Raw genomic sequence first — 21,164 nt, forward strand, 5'->3', positions numbered from 1 at the left:
TCATTATAAAGGTAATGGTATATTTTGATGTGAATAAATGAACGAATACGAGTCTCTCTTTTCAATAGACAACTTTATTATTATTAAATAAGAATAAGATTCCACTATTGATTACTTAATGGGTGCAGATATGAAAATGAATTCAACGAGATTGTTTTCATTTTGCATCGGCCGAAAAATGTTTCACGACTCCAGCAGAGACGGTCACCATCCGTTTGTCGCCCAAGGATCCACGAAATTGATTGTCTAAAGTTTAGTAAACTTCATCGGCGGCATTTGACGTTGGAAGCTACCTATACTATGATATCTCACCGTGTCAAAAGTTCGTATGTGGACGCAGATCTCGCATGTCTCAATACGCTTGTGCGAAAGAGGAGAGTAACTTATGTCTCGTGTCTGGAATTCCATAGGTTTTGGTTGAATGATACGTGGAAACTTCCCCCAGTAATAGAAATGGCAGTTCAAGTGGGCATTATTTGCTTTATAGGAATGAAGAATCAGAAGACAATGAATACCAGGATACCTAGGCCGTTGAAGGATGAATGAGTGAATGTATGTGGATTTGCATGTGAATCAATGTTTAGAGAATTTGGTCAGAGAGGTAGAAGTCAGTCACAACAGACAGCTAGGCATTGAACATATTTCACAAAAGTCTTTGTAAGTAGGATCTCTGACCTCAGTATTCGTTTAACAACGATATGAGATCATTGTGCCAAGAAAACACAGATCATTTGGTCGAACTCACTTATGAATACATAGGAAGAGGTACTGAAAACTAGCTTGAATATGAGGGGCCAACCCAACTACGGGAGCGCTTAAATCTCACTTCGTTATACGACATCCCATACAATCACATAAGTATCATTCATGACATCTCACCATCACTTATATGTACTTGCTAGTGACAGTAATAACATGACAGGGAATAGAGACGAGAATACGAAAACAACAGCTCAGGTACTTCGAAGACAAAACCCGAGCCAGAAACTCCGGCTTGTGATTTTCTTCAAAGGCTTCACCGGCAGGAATGCTAGCTTCAAAGTCGCCTGGAGGAGGTTCCACGTCAGTTTGGACTCTATAATTATTAACTTGGACAACATATTAAAGCTTTTTATATGTGCCTTGTAGTCATTCGAAGAAACAAAGGTGAATATCCGAGAATGCGAAGTAAAAGTTTGGTAGCTTACTTACCTAAGTATATATGGGCCCGAAAATCATATTCAGATGTTCAAGACTTGTGAGATTATCTCTGATGGAGGATCTTTATGAATTGATTTCCCTGCCAATTAGAAATAGCATGCTATATACTCAAAGGGGAAATAATAATAACGAGATGTGATTCCTACATGCGATTTGTGAGGCATTTGTAGTTCATCTGAAGTTAAGATAAATGACAGCGTGTGAATGTATCGATAATGAAGCTCAATATCATACAATGTAACAATAAGAATTTATACCGATGATAGTGCTTGAATCTTTATTGGATAAAAGCAAGGATTTAGGAGTCCTTATCAAACTCTCTACATGTGCATCATCAAAGTTAGCAAATCGTACGCTCTTCCGCGCCTTCGAATCTGATACTGGCGTTGGATAGATAATTTAGCGTCTGCAAAGCTTCCATAGCATCTGCTACTTATACCGATAGCGCAGGAAACAATGAGTGAATAGAGTTTTACTTCAAGACTATGGAACAAGTCAAGGAGAAACCCAATCCGTATATGCGTATGAATCATCAAATAATGAATCAGATCTAGCGATCCGGTGAGGAGAAGCCAAGCTAACGAATTGTTGAGTCTATGAATCAATCGTATTAAGGGAGGTACTTTGAGGATTCATCTGATCATGAGATCTCGGTATTTGTGTATATATACAAGAAGATGAGACAACTTTTTGCAAATCATGGAAATCAAGAGAAATGGAACTTAATAAAATTGTCTGTTTCTCGTGCTTTGATCGTTATTCTCTGCAAGAATTTACAGTTTCTATATTGGACGTTAAACTTTGGGAGTACTCTAGGCATTCAACTTCAACTATGTTGTTATATATTCTTGCTATTGTTTTTTCATCATCTTCGCTGTGATCATTTGCTCTCACCGAATATTCAATACATCAGAGCTGCCTAAGATGAAGAGGAGCGCCGAATGATGAATGCGCAAATCCATACAAGAATCTTCTCAGATCTATCGTAACGAACCTCGCAACAATTCTTTCTTTCTTTCTTAGATTTGGATATTTATTATTGTCTCGTACTGTCCATGATCATCCCACAATCTCAAAAGCCGAGAATTTATAACAAGATCAGTAGCACAAAGACACTGAAGAAGTGAATCCAAGCGAACCAGAAAGCGATCCCGAATCTTAGGAAGACGTAGAGAAGAAAGTGAATATACTCTTTAATTTTGTCTACATATAAGCTCTCACCCACGCATTCCGGCTTCAGCAGCAACACAGGTAGTAGCGGGAGAAGTAGGAGTACACAGTAGTAGAAGCCCAGCTTCTTTGGAGCTACAAAAGCTAGATCCTCGCGTTGCATCTTAGCGATCTTATGCATCTTCAGAGAAGTTCTGTTAGGTAAATGGCAATTGACGGACGAAATATGACGATAATGTTTTCGAAGCGACGACAAAAAGAATGATACTGAGTGCTTTTGTTCAAGAATCATGATATCATATGTATTACACAGCGCAATGTGTCTCTTCCGGTAGGTCTACCAGGAACTGCAAACCATTCAACTGGATTATCTAGAAACCGATTTATGAAGTTTTATCAACACGCTAGGTCGTAGTACTGCTCGGCCACCTTCTCTTATTTTACAGAAAGCGGGAAGATATAGTCCTTCTTGTACAGGTGAAAATTAAGTCAATCAAGCAAATCAATCCTCCAACTCCCACCCTCTAACCGCCTACATCCACATGGCCATTCCTTATCCCAGCCTAATCATTCACTCACATGATCATAAGATATATCCCTCATCACTCCAAACCCCACTCCCCCGATATCAAGAAACTGAACACGCCCTCCACATCCCTCTCCATCTCGCATAACCCAGCTTTCCTAAGCGAGCCCCCTCCTCCTTTAAACCTCTTTTACCAATAAATACCTCCTCACCTACTCGCCAAGTTTCACTCAATCAGAGGATATAAAAACTGTCATATGGACTTATGGAGCCATATCAACAGCTTATTTCGAATACCAGAACATGGTGTTCTTGGAAATGGGTGTGGAGGAATATATACTAGGTATGTAGTATAGTTGAATTCTGATTTCACGGTAGAGGATATATCATATAAACAACAAAAACAACAAGAATAAAGATAACAATAATACCGACCCATCAAAAATAACAGCAAAAATATCAATCACTCCATTTAGATCATAGTCTATAGACGAGAAGTAAGATTACCATCGAAAATTACCCACAAAACCAGACCCCCATTACTCCATCTGAAAATGAAATGAAAAATACTCACTTCTCACTTCCCATCTTCCCATCTTCCATCTCCCATCCTCCATCAAATCCAATCCAATCATCAATCCACAAAACAAATAAATCCCACATACCACACATACCACACATACCACACACACATCAACAAACTAACACCCCCTTCTCCCCCTCTCCCTCTTCCTCTCCCTCTCCCTCTCTCCCTCCCTCCACACAAAACCTCACACTATAGCAACAAAAACAATCCCAATTCCAATCCCAAACACCACACCACACCATACCATACCATTCATTCATTCCACAACTTCACAGCCCATTTTCCAACTCCACTCACTGCCGCTAGCAGCGAAGAGGAAAATACAATACAATACAATACAATACAATACAATTAAATACCTAGGTAGTCTCCTTCCCTCCCTCATCTCTCGAATCACATTATATATATATATATATATTCAACTTCAAAAAAAAAGTATCAAAATTCCAAATAGTCTGAGAAAAAAGTAGAAGCAAGGAAGAAGAATACTAGACAAGAGTAAAGTCACACAACATACATACGTAGTAAGTGGATAACCCAACGCAAATGATAGAGTAAATAGGTACATAGATACTATCTCGTATAAAATTTGTCACGAGAGATGCTTCGAAGGAAGATTGAACGCGAGATGATGGTGTGATAGTGATGACGATGTAAATTTATTCTTATTTATATTCCTCCGAGTCGATGTGATGGTATAATAGTATAATAGTATGTATGTATGTCTTTTCATGATTCATTACTTTTCCCACAATTCTTGATGCCAGTGACAATACCAATTCAATGGTATGTAACCTCATTCCCCACAAAAACTCTACAACCCTCTCATCAACTCCCCAATCGTAATTGGTTTCCTAACCGCATTCGAAAATCCCTCATGAAACGTAACCCATACTTTCTTTTCCGGCATTTTTCTTTTCTCCACCCCCACCATTCTCTCCCGCTCCCACATTACCCCCCCTTCCCACCCCTCTATCTTCCAACACCCTCCCAAAGAAATCCTTCTTAATCTCATTCCCCGTTCCCACCCCCAGAACCTTCTTCTCACTCTTCCCCTTCCCAAACTTTCCCTTCTCAAAAGAATATTCCTCATCCCCTCCATCCACATTCCCCATCTTAAAACGCGCCTGTCTCGCCTTATTCTCGCGCACGATAATATTTTTCTGATATTCCTGATCCAGAACCTGTCTCACCGCATACCTCACATTCATCGCATCATTTTTAATAGGTGATGTCAAGAACGTAACTAGCGTATCAAGAGGTGGTTCCATCCTATAAACCCACTCACTCGCACCCCATTTCGCGCCTACATCACTACCCTCCAACCTTCCTCTCTCATATATTACACCGATTTCGCTCATAACATCTACAGCTCTCTTGACCATTCTCTTTTCAGAATCCTTGCGTACACTGGCTATACCTTTCGTTTCACCGCTTCCTCCTACGATGATAGGTTTTACTTCTGGACTTATCATACGTACAACATAAGGCAATAAATCCATAGCTATATCCTCGCAACTTCTAAAACTTCTCAAAAGTTTCGCGTCAAGTTGAGATTGTAGTTCTTGAATTGTGCTTCTGTTTAACTTCTCCATTTCAAAGGCCGAGAAATCAGCACGCGAGCCGGTGAATGGTAAGGGCTCTGCTTCTGGTTCAGCATCTTCGTTGTTTTTGCTCCACTTCTTGTTTGGCTGATTTTCGGAACGGAAATAGTGACGAGCGGGCGATGCAAATAAATGATGCCATGCTAGAACGGGTTGAGTAAGATAGCCAGCCAATTCCCATTCCTGACCCGAAAAGACGCGTGATGAACAACTATCATGAAAATGTAGCCATTCGTAAGCAGCATCTGGTTTAGAAAGTATCGAGTCATCGTTGAAGGGTTGATTAGGATATTCACCAAAGATATCGGTCATGATCCTATCAGTATCACCACTAGTCTCGATCATGGAACCAAGGCGCTCCATACCTGCTTTCCGAGCAAGTTCAGCAACACCAAGCTGCGTTTTTGGCCCTGCATTAAATGCGTCGTCTGGCACTATGTTTTTGAAACTTGTTGGCCTAGGGAAACCGGCTCCTTCCAGGAACACACGGTTCACAACTTCTTTGATACCTCCTCGTCCAACAGCCCGAGATCCACCTCCGCCGTGAGATAGATCACCAGTCATGTTCTGTTCGACCCATTTTCTAGTTAAGCGAGGTCTTTCGCCTTTAGACTCAGTTCTGAGTTTCCCTGCTGCCCATTCTCCTACTACCAAAATACTTCGTAGATCGCCTTCACCAGTTCCTTCAGCCCCTTTCTTAGTATCCATGGGACTTATTCCCCACGTTGCTTCACATAATCGGCGAATAGCGTCACTATCACAGGATACTCCTTCCTTCTCAAAAACTGTTTGCATTCGCTGAACAACAGCATCTAACGGTGGCTTTCGGATATGTATGATTTCGGCGAAACTGGAATTGCGTAGCGGTCTCAAGGAAGGATGATATACATCGTTACAAACCAAAATCAGTGGTCTCAGAAGTCGAAAATCATCACCTTTCTTTTTCTTCGAGTAATTGGTATTTGTACCCACTGTCGAAGAATTCTTTTGATCCAGAAGTACCAGATCAATTAGAGCCTTGATAAATCCACCCTCACCAGATCCACCAGCACCTCCTACAACTCCATCAACTTCATCAACAACCACACAAAGTGGGTGGGCATTCTTCGATACATGTCCAGATTTCGATGTAACAGTCGAACCAGTCTTGACGTTTTCCGTGCCAACACTTGTTCGAATTCGACCTTTTACTACATCTCGACTTCGTTCATCGCTAGCATTGATTTCCATAACTTCATAACCAGCCTGCCTAGCACAAACATGTGCCAAAGTAGTTTTGCCAAGACCGGGAGGTCCCGTAAGCAAAAGAATTTTGCGATGAGGCTTTTCATCATCTGGTTCCCCGAACTTCTTCGTTGGTACAACTTTAGGTTTTCCGGATTTAGGGAAAACAATAGGATCCCAAGCTTTGAGCCATCGTAGTACTTGACGATGTGTGCGATCGTCTCCACAAAGTTCCATGAAATGTCTTGCCCTATATTTTTCAGTCCACATCAATGTTTTGCGCGGTTTCTTCCCTGTAAGATTCTCAATTGAGGGTATGATCTCATTTTCCGTCTTAGCTTTACTTGATTCCTTCGCCTTAGTCTCCTTTGAAGCTTCCTCGACCAACTCTGATATGTTTATCCCATAGTAACTCTTCTTTGCTTTCCCTGCTTTTGTCACAGATCTAGCTGCTACCAGTTTCTCGAACGATATAGGTGCAGCCTTCTTCTTTAGGTTTATTGAGAAAGACTTTCCTGAGCATGTTTGTATGTCTCCAGCTTTTCTCGTTGTGTTGTTTAGGAAGGCTGGCAACGTGGAGGTGTTAATGTTACTCCCAATAGAATTTGTTGAAGGTTCGAAGGCAGGTTTAGGCAATTGTGTGTCTCGCGAAACCTCCACCACTGAACCTTCCTCGTTTTCCTCATCAGATTCGTCAATCATGAAACCGCTGACAGTTTGGCGTGGCCCTGTCCTTGAAGGTTGTATCTCCTTTGCGGAAGCTTTTTGTGATTCTTCTTCCGGTATGATGATTGGATCCGTGGGTTTCTCAGTCATCCGTCTCTTTGCCGCAGGTTGTTCAAAGTCTTCCTCAGTATCTGAGCCATCATCTAACAGAAACCCTCCAACATTAAGTGGCTTTCTGAGGTCCGACGCTTTTACTGGATGTGGCCTTTTTATTGGAGGTGGTGAGGAACTTTGAGGGTATTCGATTGGCGATGATACTAGCGGCATCTTGAGATTCGGTGGGGAGGAAGGGATAAAGAAGGAATGTTGCTGCTTGGAGGAAGTTATTCGAATTGGTGATTTTTCAAAGATATAAGCATTATAATTTCCCAAGTTTTCAGAGAACAATCAAATTTCTAACCCTGAATATGATCTGCCTCACTTCGAAAAACCTCTGCGACTTTCCAAGCTCTATGTTGAATGACTTCCTCTTCTCTATTCTTTCTCAGTCGAGTTTCCTCTTCAAGTAGATGTAAAGCTTCGAATTCGTCCGACTTGATGTTTGATGGTAGATCTAAAGGGACGAATGAATCCTCCCAATCTTCGAGTAATGCTGGATCAGATGTTGGAGGTAAATCTGGGGTTGAAGTAAATTCCATTGAATTCATCAATCTTCAAGATATAAATTTAATTGATCAATTCCATGGCTGATTGTGTATTTCCTATCGAAAGCGCGAATAACGCGTTGGTGGATACGCGACGTGAAAGTTACTAGGTAGCGTACCGTACCTTAGCATTATACGTAGGACCCCTGATATTACATAATCAAATTAATAAGAGAAATGGAATGGTTCATGCAATCAAACGGAACCTTGCGATCGGTGGTCGGTAGTTAGATAGATCAGATAGATCAGAAGCCTTCTTCGACTACGAGATATATGGTTACCGGTATATGGTACGGCAGCAAACGTTGATATCCTTCTCCTACTGGCATATATTCATACGTTTGATATATATTCATGGATAGCCGGAAGTCAAGAAAGCTCTTGCTCAGTCTTAAATTGGCAATGGCAATGTCAATGTCAATGATTTCCTCTTCCTAGTATATCTTGTTATATACCGGTATCTTGTTTTCATTGATATCGTCACGTGAAGATATCTTTCTCTCAATTGAAATCATTACCGACCTACCTAGGTATCTACTGCATCTCACTGACTAGGAATCCTTTCACCTTCCCATGCCAATTTCCCCGCTTTTGCTTATTCAGGAAGCAAATCACTTGACTCCGCCTCCGTCCTTACTCAGTCGTCGAGTCCAGCTTTCCCCCATCCATATTATTCATATTATTCATATTCCCGAACAATCAATCGCATTCTCGCCTGCGCCCTTTTTCCTTTCTTATTTCCATCAACCAAGCGACCAATTCCACTCCTCGTACATTGATAGACCCATTGAGCCAAGCTGCCGATACTGAATAATACATACAGGGGGAACTCAGAAAGTGTACAATTCGGTTCCTGATGATGGATCAAAGAAGTGTACCTATTGGCCCTATTGGCCCTGTTGGCTCGATTGGACCCAATGGACTCAATGGACCTAATGGACCGATCTCCCCCGCATTCGTATACAATGGGACAATCACATACGCTTCAACAACATCCCCGACAGTTACAGATACCACTTTCAATGCATCTCCAGTAACAAGTCCAATACAAAGGGAAGATGGTCTGACAACAGAACCTCCCAAGAAGAGACAAAAGCGTAACAAGCCTACCCTATCATGTGTTGAATGTGTAGAACGTAAAACAAAGGTTAGTTGTACCCTGCAATGTCTTTTTCGACTCTTGAGTTCCAATGCCATATATGATCAAATTCTAAGCAAAGTTGCTTCTATGTTCTACGTACTATATACATACTGCACTATATGTTCTGCTTCATCTTGGTCAAAGTTGAACACGTTACGATTCTTTTTCCCAGTCTCTGATCATTTCGATGGGTCATGCAATTACATTTACATCGGAGAATAGGGAAAAGGACGACATTCTCCCGGTTGTACTGCTGTAACCCACCTGGGGATCCACCTCCACACTTGTTATGATCCCACCCTTTCTTTTAGGGTTTGTGACATTATGTATCATTCACAAAGTTTATTGCTTCAGTTCTGAACTCTCCCATTTGTCTAGTAATTTATCGAAATGCATATTAATTTATATCTAGTGCGATAGGGGTCGGCCAAATTGTCTTGCATGTAAGTCCAAGCATGTTACAATCTAGATGGACTAGAATAACATAGCGTTTAGGTATTAAGCGACAATCACAATGCGTATATCATCCAACAGCAAACATACTCGAGTTAGTATTACCATGGCATCTTCTGTATAATCTCTAACATCATCTTCAGAGAGACGAACAGGACGACTGCAAATGCTCGACGTATGACTAAACCACCAAAGAAGTTGGGTCCTGGAGCAGGAAATCTTGTCGAACGACCAAGACAAGCACCAGATCCAAGCGAGCGAAGTGCATCTAGGGGCTCCGTTTCTTCATCTACCGGTCTGCTTTCTAATGTACCTTATTCGCACCCAAAAGCCTCGAATGTTTTTGGTATTGGCTCAGAGCATCCCTTTGCAAATTATTGGACATGTCAAGGAGGACTTCCGGAAGTGATTTCGGTGTTACCAGCCAAGGACCAAGCAGACATCTTGATGGAACGATATTTTGAATGTGTCGATCCAGTCTATCCTATGCTTCACAGACAAACATTTTATGCCGATTATGAGCATTTCTGGTCATTAGCAGGACCCGAAAGAGATAGAACAGATGCTGCTCTAGTTGCTATGATATTCTCCATGATAGCTTTGGGGACCCAATTTGTTAACAACTCTCCACCAAAAGAACGACAACAAACTGCCGAGTTTTATGTATCTGCCGCTCACCAATCGCTTCGTCTCGGTTCATATCTTAATAAAGCCTCGATGCGCTCAATCCAAGCCATGGTTCTTATCACATACTTCCTCATCAACGATAATCATGCTTCTGATGGGTGGGCATTTGCCGGTATACTAATTCGACAATCTTATGCTATGGGTCTCCATCGCGATCCTAACATTGTCACTCCAAATGCATCTATCTTTGACAAACAACAGCGTCGAAAACTTTGGCAGGCAGTACTGCTACAAGATACCTTCCTCACTGTTCTACTTTCCCTCCCACCAAGCGCTACACATACAGACGTCAATGTAGAAGACCTCATCGATGATTCCGGCTCCATCGCAAACTGCGATCCAAACGATACAGCTTATATCCGCGGATGTTGGACTCTCGCCAACCTCGTACAAGAAAGCATTTGCTCTCCCCGCTCGCTAGACCTTCCCATCTGTCCCACCGCCCGCCAAAAACATAAACTCATTTCCGATTTCAAAGCCGTCTATCGTTCTTTCCCAGACGTCTTTCGCTCCTGGGACCGCGATTCCATTTCTGTAGTAGCAGAAACTAATAAGCGTCTTGTACGACAAACACTCTTCTTGACGAGTAATTACTTCCATAATGTGATGTTACTCCATTCAAGCGAAAGTCCCGAAGTCCAACCAGATGTTCGAGGAACTTTGAATGCGGCTCACGAAGCTATCAACGCGTTCTTCCTCCTGTATGAACTCTTCGAGAGCGAAAGTAAAGTTTGGTGGGTTTTCAATCATCGCGCATTTTTGGAATGTATGATGATTGGAAATACTTTGCAGGAAGTGAGCAAAGATGAAGACGGCGCGGAGAAATCGGGGAAAGATCCATTGTTTGTTAGGGCTAAGGGGGATATTGGTATGTTTCTTTTTTTTTCTTTTCTTTTCCTTTCTGTTACTCACAGAGCTGTTCCTGGATGTTTGCGTGCTGATGATTAAATAGTCCGCATGATCGATATCATGACCAAAATCGGCGACGGAGATAATGGCTCACAAGTCGCGCGGACGAGAGTCCAGGTTCTAAGTGATTATGTATGAAATTTCTTCCTTACTATCTTTGTTTGAAATGGTTGTAGCATTTTCCTGGGTTGCTGAATTGCTAGGAGAGCAAGCCGAGTGAGTTAGTGAGCGAGTGAGTAGGCGGGTAAATAAGTAAATGGGAGGAGAGAGGAGGGAGGAGGGAGAAGGAAGAGAAGCAACGGCGAAAAAAACCCCTGGTAATCATGCGAGTGCGAATTGTCAATACGGATGCGGATGCGGATATTGAGTCAGGAGGCTCGTGTAGATAGACATGCAGATTAAATAGGTTAGGGTAGGTAGGATAAGTTAAGATAGGATTAGGATATGATTAGGATTAGGATATGTTGAGAGAGTAGAGCTGAAGAATCTTTTCGGGTTAAATATGGTAGAATTGGAAGAGGGAAGAGAAATGAATAGCAATGCAGTTTCTGTACACATTGTTCTTCTTACCTTCACATTTCATACATCACATCTCACATCACATGTAACACATCTCATCTCATAAATCGTAACTCGTTAAGAAACACAACGTAATTATAATACCCAAGTAGGTATCCCCTCTCTGCCCGCCCCAATTTTCCATCCCCACGCACTCACTCATCCATCCATGTAATCTCATTTCATCTCATCTCAAGCCATCTCATAATTCTCCTATGTACCTACCTACCTAGTAATCTGTCAAGAAAAACTATAAACAGTTCCTCACTGTTCTTTTCTTTCAAATCCAGCCCTGTTTAGCGTTACGCTATTCCAGCATTCCACCAATCCACCATTCCAGCATCTTCTCCCCTCTCCATTTTCTTGCTCCAACCCATTCATCTCTCCTTCCAAAGAAAGTTCCAGAGAAGAGGGCACTTCCTTGGGGGGGAAAAAAACAACGCCGAGTGTTATCTGTCCAGCTCGGCTCTGCTAAAGAAAGAACATTTTAAGAAACAAAATCGATTCAACCCCATGCCCACTTCCTTCCTCTCAAACCCCGTGTATATCATCTCGCATCGTATCGTACCGTACCGTAGCGCATCGTAATAACGTAAGTGATGAATAGATGCGTCTTGGACTGCCGGAAAATTGTTTTGTAGACTTTTACGACACTACCATCAATCTTCTTTGGTTTCCTCCACCAAAGCATCCATCCATCCATCCATCCATCCATCCATCCATCATAATCCATCCTTTCGATTTGAAAAAGTTCAAACTCGTCCCTTCAATAATGCACACACCCCCATCTATTCCTGCCTCCTACCAGTACCCCAACGATCTCTAAACCATCCACTCAATCCTCCATTTCCAGCCCCCTCACCTCTAGTCGAACCATCACTCCCACTTCTCTGACTCCTCGGTCTATCCTCTGGAAAGCTCGACGTTGGGCTTCCAAATCCTCTCCTCTGATCGTTTGCACCCGCACTCATACCAGAGTCTCTTCTACCAAAAGCGGGAGGTGTCGGTGCACTATCACTTGGAAAATAACCCGGCATATTTTCGCTTTGAGCGGTAGGACTAATGAAGAAATTACCCGCCATTGCATCTTCCGTCATTCTCTCGGCTTGTCTTTCTGTCTCTCTTCTTTGGGAAGCGGAAGGGCCGGAAGGAGGCATGAAGCGCCCGTTTCGGATAGATTCCAATCGAGCCTCATTTCGGGCCATCCAGTCATTTTGTTCCGAATTGAAACGAGAAAGACGAGCACGACGGCTAGTTGGAGAGGTGGGAGATTGCGAAGTTGGAGAATTGCTCGATCCTCTGGCATTGCTAGCAGACGAGGCGGATGCTTCATTAGCTCCGATACCTTTGCGGCAAATAGGGCAGGTATTATGTGCGCTGAGCCAGGCATTGGCGCAGGACTCATGGAACCAGTGGGAGCAAGGAAGCACGACAACTTCAGTACTAATAAAAACATCATCCATACAAACGCTACATTCGCCTTTGCCTTCGGGGCCAAGCATCTTTTCGTCGAGGGCCTTCTTTGGAAGGGAAGAGATGGCGTCGGCAGGGGCAGGGCCGGGTGCATTGGATTGTTGATGCTGTTCCATCAATTGTGACATAATCTGATCAAATGCCTCTTGCGAATACACAGCATCACCATGTACTGCATTTGGATGATTGAAAAGTGATTGAAGAAGAGCTGGCAAGCCCATAGCTCCAGGAGGAGGCATACCAGAACGACGAGCCTCGCCATCTTCACCTGCTGCTGCTCCACCAGGCCCGGCGCCTATTTGAGAGAATAAATGAGAGATAAGTCTAATACTTTGGTCAGCAAACGATCTTCAAATTAATGCAGAAAGGAAAATGGTACTGAGCTGTGAGAACAGAACGAATGTCAGGAAAAGTACTGGGATTCAGCGTTTGTATGGCTTGAAACATGCCCATAAGATTGGGAACAGGAAGTGCATCAGCTCTGCGTCGGCGCGCCGGCTCACGAATATTGACAAAATGAGAATTAAGGGGTGCATACGTAGACAAATCCTCAACAGGTGCTCCTTGACCCTGGGGACCATTTGCATCTCTTGGCCTTAATCGACCATTTTCGAGCGTTCCTTCAAATGTGTATCGACCACCAACAATACGAGGTCCTTGACGAGCACCTATTCCGGTACCGACTCCACCACCACCCGTATGAAATTCTCCGGCGCGTGGGAATAAGTCATCATGACCCGATCGACCGGTGCGAGCTTCTCTCAAATTCGGACCCAATAGATTTCCTAACATGCTTTGAAAATCTCGCATTGTATCATCGTCACCTCCATCACCACCTGCGGCCCGCCTTCGGCGATTGATGATTCTGTTGGCTTCAAATGGGCCTGGTCCGGAGGTTCTTATTGTTTGCGAAATTAAAATAGAGCCATTTGGACCATGCGTAATGTGTTCTTCAATATCCGCTTCTTCCGGATCTGAATCATCGGCCCAAGGATTATGATTATCAAGATCGCGCAATGGTGCATTTTCTGGAGCATTACCCATGCCACTACGAGGGTCGCTATTTGGATCGACCTAATGAAATGATCAGAAATGACATCGAACGAAGAGCTGCTGAAAGTTGTAGACTTACTATTTCAATAATTTCTCCCTCACACGCTGGACATACCAAGCCATGTTCATCCTGATACCATTCATTCTCGCATTGATGGCAGTAAACCACTTCCCTTTCTCCCGTAGCATCCAAATGTCTACCACCACCAGTTGCATTTCGTGGGTCAGCCATGGCTTCTCTGAACGTTTGGTATGCCCCAAGGGCAGTCAAACCGAGAGATAATGCCAGGCCTGTCGTGCGCAGCGCTCGTAAAGCCAGAGTGGTTGATTTGGCGTGCTTGCTTCGATCTCTCGCTATCTTACAATGAGAGCGGGGAAGCTCGTTAACCTATATCCCCTACGGACAGGGGGGGTTGAGGATATCGTAGTCGGTGTGGTGTATGTGATTGCTCTGAAATGTGTGTCAACAGCACAAGGCGCAATCAACCCACAGATATTATTGTGGCGTAAGATTGCACACTGTAGTTCGGAAAACTGCCTCGTTGTGATCGTCTTTACGAAGATTGATAATCGGAAATTTATGTGGTTAGGCGGGGAAGAAAGAAGAAAGACGAAGTTTGAAAGTAGTATTATTTGATTATTGAAAGTCGTTATAATAATTCACCATGCAATGGGAGATTTTAAATAGAAGGTGAAGAAGGTGAAGAAGGGAAACTGATTTGAAGTTTCTTGGAGATTGTTGTTGATGTGAGAGTGAGAGTATGAGTAAGAGAAGTTGGTGGTTCTGGTGTTCTACGCATTTGAGATGGGATGGATGGGTCAGTGACGCAAAGTATTCGATTCTATGGTTCTATCAAATGTGACAGGGGGTTCAGATTGTGAGTGGATGGTGGCAAGGCTATGCTGGGTCCTTTGAGAACGAACAATCCATCCATTCTCCAGATTAATAAGTACTACAAAGTACCTTCACACAGTATGTTATTTACAAGTGTGACATTGGATAAGCTTAGAAGATGGATTGTGCTTCAAATCTTCAGTCGTCGCACAATCATGTCTATTGGGATTTGCTTGCAGGAAAGGAAGGACGAGAGTCAAACATAACCACGCTCAACCGATCACATTCTTACGCATTCCAACAATTCCCCAAGCTGAAAGAAAAGGTGAATTCTAGATCAAGGGCGGGGTCAAAACTGAGACTGTGATGAATCACATACATCAAATGCAACGTATGGATATAGATCTACTCGTTTCAAGTCACATTTTGAAAGATTGAAAGATTGAAAGATTGAAAGATTGAAATGTTGAATAGTGAAGTTGTTCTCATCATGCAAAACCGCACTTCCGCACCCAATGGTATATCAAAAAAGCCCCCCAAATCATGTATACACACTTTCATTCTGTTCATCCGAGCCTTTGAAGAATTCAACCCGCCAATTATCTATTATTTCTACTCACACCTCTGAATAACATCGAGCCCACAACTCCAGCAGCAATAGCAACGCCACTGAGAATCGCAACACCTATTAAGCCCTCTTTCGCAACTTTATCGTCGATCAACCCCTTCAGACTGCTTGCCTGTAAATTCTCCGGTTCCTTTTCCATTAATAAATCATTATATCGTCGTGCTTCAGAGTAGTTTCCTAGTTTGTAGTTGCCAAGGGCGAGGTAGTAGAGGCATTCCCTTCTTCGCTCAGGGGATATGCGAAATATGTCGGAGAGGAGACGAACTCCCTCTTGTTGTTCATGTCGAGAATTTGACTTGATCAATCCCTGATTCAGTTAGCGACTGGCCAGAGAAACCAAAAATGCAGGATGAACAAACCCATGCGTAGTTGAACTGTGTCTGCACGCCAACATGTTCGCCCTCTTTCTCATATTGCGCTCTTAGAACTTGGAGTTCTGCAGGCTTCAACGGGCTGACAGTTTATTAGACTTGGTTTTCCATAGCTTTTCCACCGTTGTCCCTTTGAGAAAAACTAACCTTTCAGCATCCGCGGCATCTGGTATAGACAGTCTTGTTAGCATCACTGATTCCAGGCGAAATGCGTAAAGAAATGCTGTGAAACGAGTATGGAGCTGGGTATCCAATATTTCGGTAGCCATATTTATACTTACATGGAAGTCCGCCACTCATCTTCAAAACTTTCGTCTCAAATTCAGTATTCTTCAAAAAAGGAATATGGAAGTTGCGATATGAAATTGTTTACTTGAAATGGTTAAAGATGCTCTAAGGTTGGATGGAGTACCCAGTAGCTATAGCGTCATGTGGTGCGGCCGCATGGGATTTTTAGGTTGCCTTTGCAACCTTTTTTAGTTGTCAGAAGCGGGCCCTGTTTGTTTACATCGAAACCTCAACTCTTTGCTTCACTACAACAAAATCACAAATATACAACAACGACATCCACACTTGCTCTTCAAGTAATTTACAATATGCTTCTCGACGAAGATCCTGCGACTCTCATCCGTCATACAATTGGCAATTTTAATATTGTTCCTGATAAATCTGCTGTTGCGCGCATCAATGAATCTTTATCAACTTTACAACAAGCTCGAGATCTCAGAGTACGGGAAGCAGAGGGTGCATTGAAAAGTAAGTGACCAATCATGATATCGAGAATCACAATGGTATACTAACAATATGTAGAACTATCCAGAAACTTAAATATTCTCAATAACAATCATCTCGAGACTGTTTCCGCCCATTCCCCAACTGCACACGCTTCCGAAATAGCTACTTTAGATACACAAAAGTTTCGTATTGCGAAAGCAGCTAGTGACCTAGAGATAGAATCCGAACGCCTCTCGTCACAACTTGCGGATCTTCAGGCCCGCTTGCAAGAATTGGAACAACAAGGTATGGAAGGAGGAGAGAACGTAAAGAGAGGCCAGGTGGACGATGAGATTAGTCTCAAATTAAAGGTCTATAGAGGGCTAGGGATTGATATTGAAAGAGACAGAGAGAGTGGAGAATACTCCAAGGCTATTATCCGAAATGGGAAGAAAGGGGATGTACATGTGGTGAACATGGATGCTAAATTCTCGAAGTTTTTCTACGCGAATTACTTTTGGCAGACTTTGTAGAGATAAGACGGATGGATTGGTTGAGTGATGAAGTTTATGATTTGAAAAGGTTTCTGGAGTCGGTTTGGAGTTCTGGTGCTAGGATCATTGGGTATTGCATTGACTTGCAAATGAGATATGGCTGATGCCACGATCAGCAGATGAAGAGTTGTATGAAATTTACGAACAATAATCCAGATGTATAAACACTATACCAAACGTGTGCCGCAAAGTTCAAAGACTTTCTTGTACCTTGACCCAAAATCAAAAAGACATCCCAAACGTTGGATCCAAAAGCTTTCAATGTCCATCCAAGAAGGTATCACTCCTCAAAGCTTGCCGTCTAAACAGATAAACGGTAATTTATATCTGAATTCCGAAAATCTCCATTATTGAGCTGTAGCCTGGCCTATTTAATGTCCTCAATTCCTTTCCAGAAACGCCGAAGATACGTGCTGTGTACCGTTCCCGCCATAATTCGTGGTAAGCCAACCCAGTAATAGCTCATATCTGCTTCATATTGACAACGGAGCTAGCCTTAGAGCTGGCTAATGATCCAGACACGGACCCAAAAGATGTCCTTTTCTTGGTTCTCGGACTTTGAGTCATTGTTGGAAAATAGTTCTCCCCTCCCAACCCCAACCCAATAGAGGGCGGTGTTCTAGCCTTTGATGAATTCATTGTCGTCTCTGGGCTTCGGCTTCTCAGCTCTTCTGAGGGGAGACTGCCGGATGTCAAGGATCGCTTATGATGTCTCCTTCCGTGATTTGCGGGGAGCTCTAGCCTAGAATTCATATTCGTCCACAGCGCATCATCATCAGATCCGCTGTCGCCCAGACGCCATCCACCTACACCTTCGAAATCTCTGGAAGGTCCAACACTTTGGCCCAATCCAAGCATTGATGCCGAGCCCTTTAAGATATGATCTGGTACTGGCGTGATTGAACCAGTAGCCGATTGACTGCTGCTAGCGCTGCTCCTCCGTTTCTTGTGACGAATAGGTGAATTTGGAGGGTTGTAAATTGCTCTTTTGGAATGTGCAATTTTGATTTCAGCTTTGGGCCCACAGATATAGTATGGAATGACTGCGAGGGCGAGTTCAATGTATACAATCACGACTCGAAAGCAGAGGACACAGAAAGCAAAAGTTGTAGTGATAGTCGCGAACACTGCGATTGGAAATGTGAAGAAGAAGAGGAAAGGTAAAATGACGGCGTAAAAAGCGCTAAATAGCTTCATGATTTCAGCCAATTGGTCAAAATTTCAAGACATATCCAGCGAAAGCAATTGATACGGAGTTTGTTTGCAAATTGAATGTGTCCATGATGATGGGATAGATATCAAGTAGCGCTTTGTTTGGCTCGGTTTGGTATGATTTGCATGTGAAATATGTGGTGGGGTGATATGCTTGCGGAGTCTGTGCGGTAATGCGGCCGCACTCACTCTGCTAGGTGACGTCTGGAGTTGAAGATCTACTTGTGTGTTTTGACCTCACTTAATAATTCATTCAGACGTCTCTCCACAAGGTATAAATCCATAGAAAAATTAGAGACTGTTGTCTCATATCTCCCCCTATATAATATCGACCCTAACTGGATCAGTTAGAATGGCGAAAAATACCGAGTTCCCTTGGCATATTGGTGTTTATGATGCACATTGTCATCCAACAGATACCATGGATTCTATTGAATCGATGCCTTTGATGAAAGCAAGAATTCTAACAGTGATGGCTACCAGAGCACAAGACCAAGCGCTTGTTGCTCAAGTTGCTGATAGTTATGGTTTAAAAAAGCTGCAAGCAAAAGACCATCCAAATACAGAATGCATGGTTCCTTGTTTCGGATGGCATCCCTGGTTCTCGTATCAAATATTCGACGATACCAAAGAATCACTCGATTACTCTCTGTTCAGTACCGAAGCTTTCAAAATCGACCATTACGGAAAAGTTCTGACGCCGAGCCCCGCCGACAAAAAGTTTCTGTTATCATTACCATCTCCTCGCCCCCTTACGCAATTTCTGCGTCAAACTAAAGAGTATCTTCTGCAGTATCCGCTGGCACTTGTAGGAGAAATTGGACTAGACAAGCAATTTCGTTTACCGAGCGAGTGGTCCGGAGATGTTGAAAACTCTAAAGATGCAGGCCTCACACCCGGTGGAAGAGAAGGGCGACGTCTTACGCCGTATCGAGTTCAAATGAGCCATCAAAAGGTGATACTCAAAGCCCAATTGAAGCTTGCAGGTGAAATGCAGAGATCAGTGTCCGTTCATGGAGTACAAGCGCACGGCGTCCTGTTTGACACCTTACAAGAGACTTGGAAGGGTCATGAACGACAAATCCTCAGCAAACGAGAGAAGAAAAGAATTGCTGGAGTAGCACCCGCCTTGGATGATACAGATGATGAGAAAGATGAATTGAAAAATGAGTCAGAAAAACCATTCCCTCCGCGTATCTGTCTCCATTCATATTCTGGACCACCGGACACTCTCAAGCAATATTTCCATCCTTCAGTCCCAGCTGAGATATTCTTTTCATTTTCAGCAGCCATAAACATGTCCTCACCAGCTAGTGCTAAAGCAATTGAAGTCATTAAAGCTGTGCCTGATGATCGTGTCCTTGTTGAAAGTGATCTCCATATTGCTGGCGAAAAAATGGATAATCTGTTGGAGGATATGTGTCGAAAGATCTGCGAGATTAAAGGTTGGGACCTCGAAGATGGTATAACTAGATTGGCAGAGAATTGGAAGCGTTTTGTGTCTGTTTGACAGTAGTCAGATTATTCACACATTTTACACAATCACAATATTGTAATAAAATATCAGCAAACAATGGACTCTGAATTCCTGATTGGGAACAAGTCTAGAATGGTGGATAGCATACATCTCAACGTGAAGTTGAAGGCAAACGCCCTTGTATACATTACAAAGCTAAGATTCTATATATATTACTCTTTGTTGCTGGTATTGCATGCTCTCTTTTATACTAACGGCCAACAGACTAGATCTAACCATTCCGTTTTTTTACAAATACCGGTCATCTTCCCAAGCCAATTATTCGTAACTTGTGTACCTAGATATAACCGGGAATTCTTTCAACATTCTCCAGGATCCTCGCGACGGGAAATAGCATTTCTTCGGCACAATGATATATTGACGTTAGATCAATTCAATTTAACGACGTGAGTCCGATCCACACTCTGTATGATAGCACACATTCAAAGAAACTAAATTACCCCAGCGAAAACTCCTTGCTCACTGCCCATGCGCCTTGATCTGCTTGAGAATTCTACAGAGTCTTTGCCATCGTTCTTTATTGAATAAGTGCTCTATTCGCAGCTAGAAGTGAATGATCTGCCAAAGGTGCAGAACTGTATGGGTCATGTATCATCTTTCAGACGAAATGTAGATATTGGACTAGCCATTTATGTATGCCTAAGTTGAAAGAAATAGTTTCAATACAGAATTTGAACGCAACACAATCGCCATCTACAAATCGCAAGCTATCGATAGTTGCAGCGCATCGTATTTTCTTCCTTTGACTGTCACAACCACAGTACTTCATTTGGGTATGTACAAAAAGTAATATCTTGTGGTGAAACGCAACTAACCTAGCATTATATTAGGCTTAACACTCTTCAAAACTGTCAACAGATCCCGATATGCTCTGCTGTGGTCACAGCAAAGCTCCTCCAGTTTGTCTAATAGTTCACGCGGTGGGATTTATGACCCTGTGGAATACGAAATGAGACGTTGGCGTGTTAGATTCTTGTTACCCGGAGCAAAGTATCCCATATCTTCTAATCCATCAAAGGTATGTCAATCTCTGGTACATCTAAGAAATCTTCGACTCTTTGTACGAAAATTTCGGAGCCTTTCGTCTGCTTGGCTCTTTCATTTGTTTCTCAGTGCGATGTTTAGAACTTAAGATTTTTTGTTGAAGATGTCCCTTGAGCACAGTTTCAAGATCTGAATTATTCGAGCTTGTTTTATTACAAGGCAGTTTATACCATTTGATATTAATGAAAGCATCTCAATAATTTCTCAGGTTCAGAGCCGTACTATCAACCCCTCTTCTGCAAGCACATCTGATTGAAGCTTTTGGTTAACCCCGCCCTTCAGTGAATTTTCGTCGGTGGAGTCTTATCTTCGATT

The 21,164-nt window shown here is 42.7% G+C and overlaps 7 protein-coding genes across 7 annotated transcripts; 3 read left to right on the forward strand and 4 right to left on the reverse strand.

The window, feature by feature from the left end:
• Positions 1–4,357: 4,357 nt before the first annotated feature.
• Positions 4,358–7,674, reverse strand: EAF02_003764 (uncharacterized protein; the record flags this gene model as incomplete). The annotated part of the gene is made up of 2 exons (XM_038899812.1): positions 4,358–7,293; positions 7,437–7,674. The coding sequence occupies 2 exons, from the start codon at positions 7,672–7,674 to the stop codon at positions 4,358–4,360; spliced, it is 3,174 nt and encodes a 1,057-aa protein (XP_038760739.1).
• Positions 7,675–8,382: 708 nt separating this feature from the next.
• On the forward strand, positions 8,383–11,412 carry EAF02_003765 (uncharacterized protein). Its single transcript, XM_038899813.1, has 5 exons — positions 8,383–8,827; positions 9,234–9,264; positions 9,317–9,368; positions 9,418–10,829; positions 10,914–11,412. The coding sequence occupies exons 1-5, from the start codon at positions 8,537–8,539 to the stop codon at positions 11,006–11,008; spliced, it is 1,881 nt and encodes a 626-aa protein (XP_038760740.1). The 5' UTR covers positions 8,383–8,536; the 3' UTR covers positions 11,009–11,412.
• Positions 11,413–12,216: 804 nt separating this feature from the next.
• EAF02_003766 (uncharacterized protein) lies at positions 12,217–14,186 on the reverse strand (the record flags this gene model as incomplete). The annotated part of the gene is made up of 3 exons (XM_038899814.1): positions 12,217–13,225; positions 13,440–13,975; positions 14,034–14,186. The coding sequence occupies 3 exons, from the start codon at positions 14,184–14,186 to the stop codon at positions 12,217–12,219; spliced, it is 1,698 nt and encodes a 565-aa protein (XP_038760741.1).
• A 1,202-nt stretch (positions 14,187–15,388) lies between these two features.
• On the reverse strand, positions 15,389–16,057 carry EAF02_003767 (uncharacterized protein; the record flags this gene model as incomplete). The annotated part of the gene is made up of 3 exons (XM_038899815.1): positions 15,389–15,724; positions 15,777–15,870; positions 15,936–16,057. 3 exons carry the CDS (start codon positions 16,055–16,057, stop codon positions 15,389–15,391), a joined length of 552 nt encoding a protein of 183 aa, XP_038760742.1.
• Positions 16,058–16,384: 327 nt separating this feature from the next.
• Positions 16,385–17,035, forward strand: EAF02_003768 (uncharacterized protein; the record flags this gene model as incomplete). The annotated part of the gene is made up of 2 exons (XM_038899816.1): positions 16,385–16,544; positions 16,599–17,035. 2 exons carry the CDS (start codon positions 16,385–16,387, stop codon positions 17,033–17,035), a joined length of 597 nt encoding a protein of 198 aa, XP_038760743.1.
• A 483-nt stretch (positions 17,036–17,518) lies between these two features.
• EAF02_003769 (uncharacterized protein) lies at positions 17,519–18,253 on the reverse strand (the record flags this gene model as incomplete). The annotated part of the gene is made up of 1 exon (XM_038899817.1): positions 17,519–18,253. One exon carries the CDS (start codon positions 18,251–18,253, stop codon positions 17,519–17,521), a length of 735 nt encoding a protein of 244 aa, XP_038760744.1.
• Positions 18,254–18,620: 367 nt separating this feature from the next.
• Positions 18,621–19,778, forward strand: EAF02_003770 (uncharacterized protein; the record flags this gene model as incomplete). Its single annotated transcript, XM_038899818.1, has 1 exon — positions 18,621–19,778. One exon carries the CDS (start codon positions 18,621–18,623, stop codon positions 19,776–19,778), a length of 1,158 nt encoding a protein of 385 aa, XP_038760745.1.
• Between the last annotated feature and the right edge of the window lie 1,386 nt (positions 19,779–21,164).

Source organism: Botrytis sinoallii (genome assembly GCF_014898435.1).
Source record: "Botrytis sinoallii strain Bc 23 chromosome Unknown BSIN_005, whole genome shotgun sequence".
Taxonomy (NCBI): domain Eukaryota; kingdom Fungi; phylum Ascomycota; class Leotiomycetes; order Helotiales; family Sclerotiniaceae; genus Botrytis; species Botrytis sinoallii.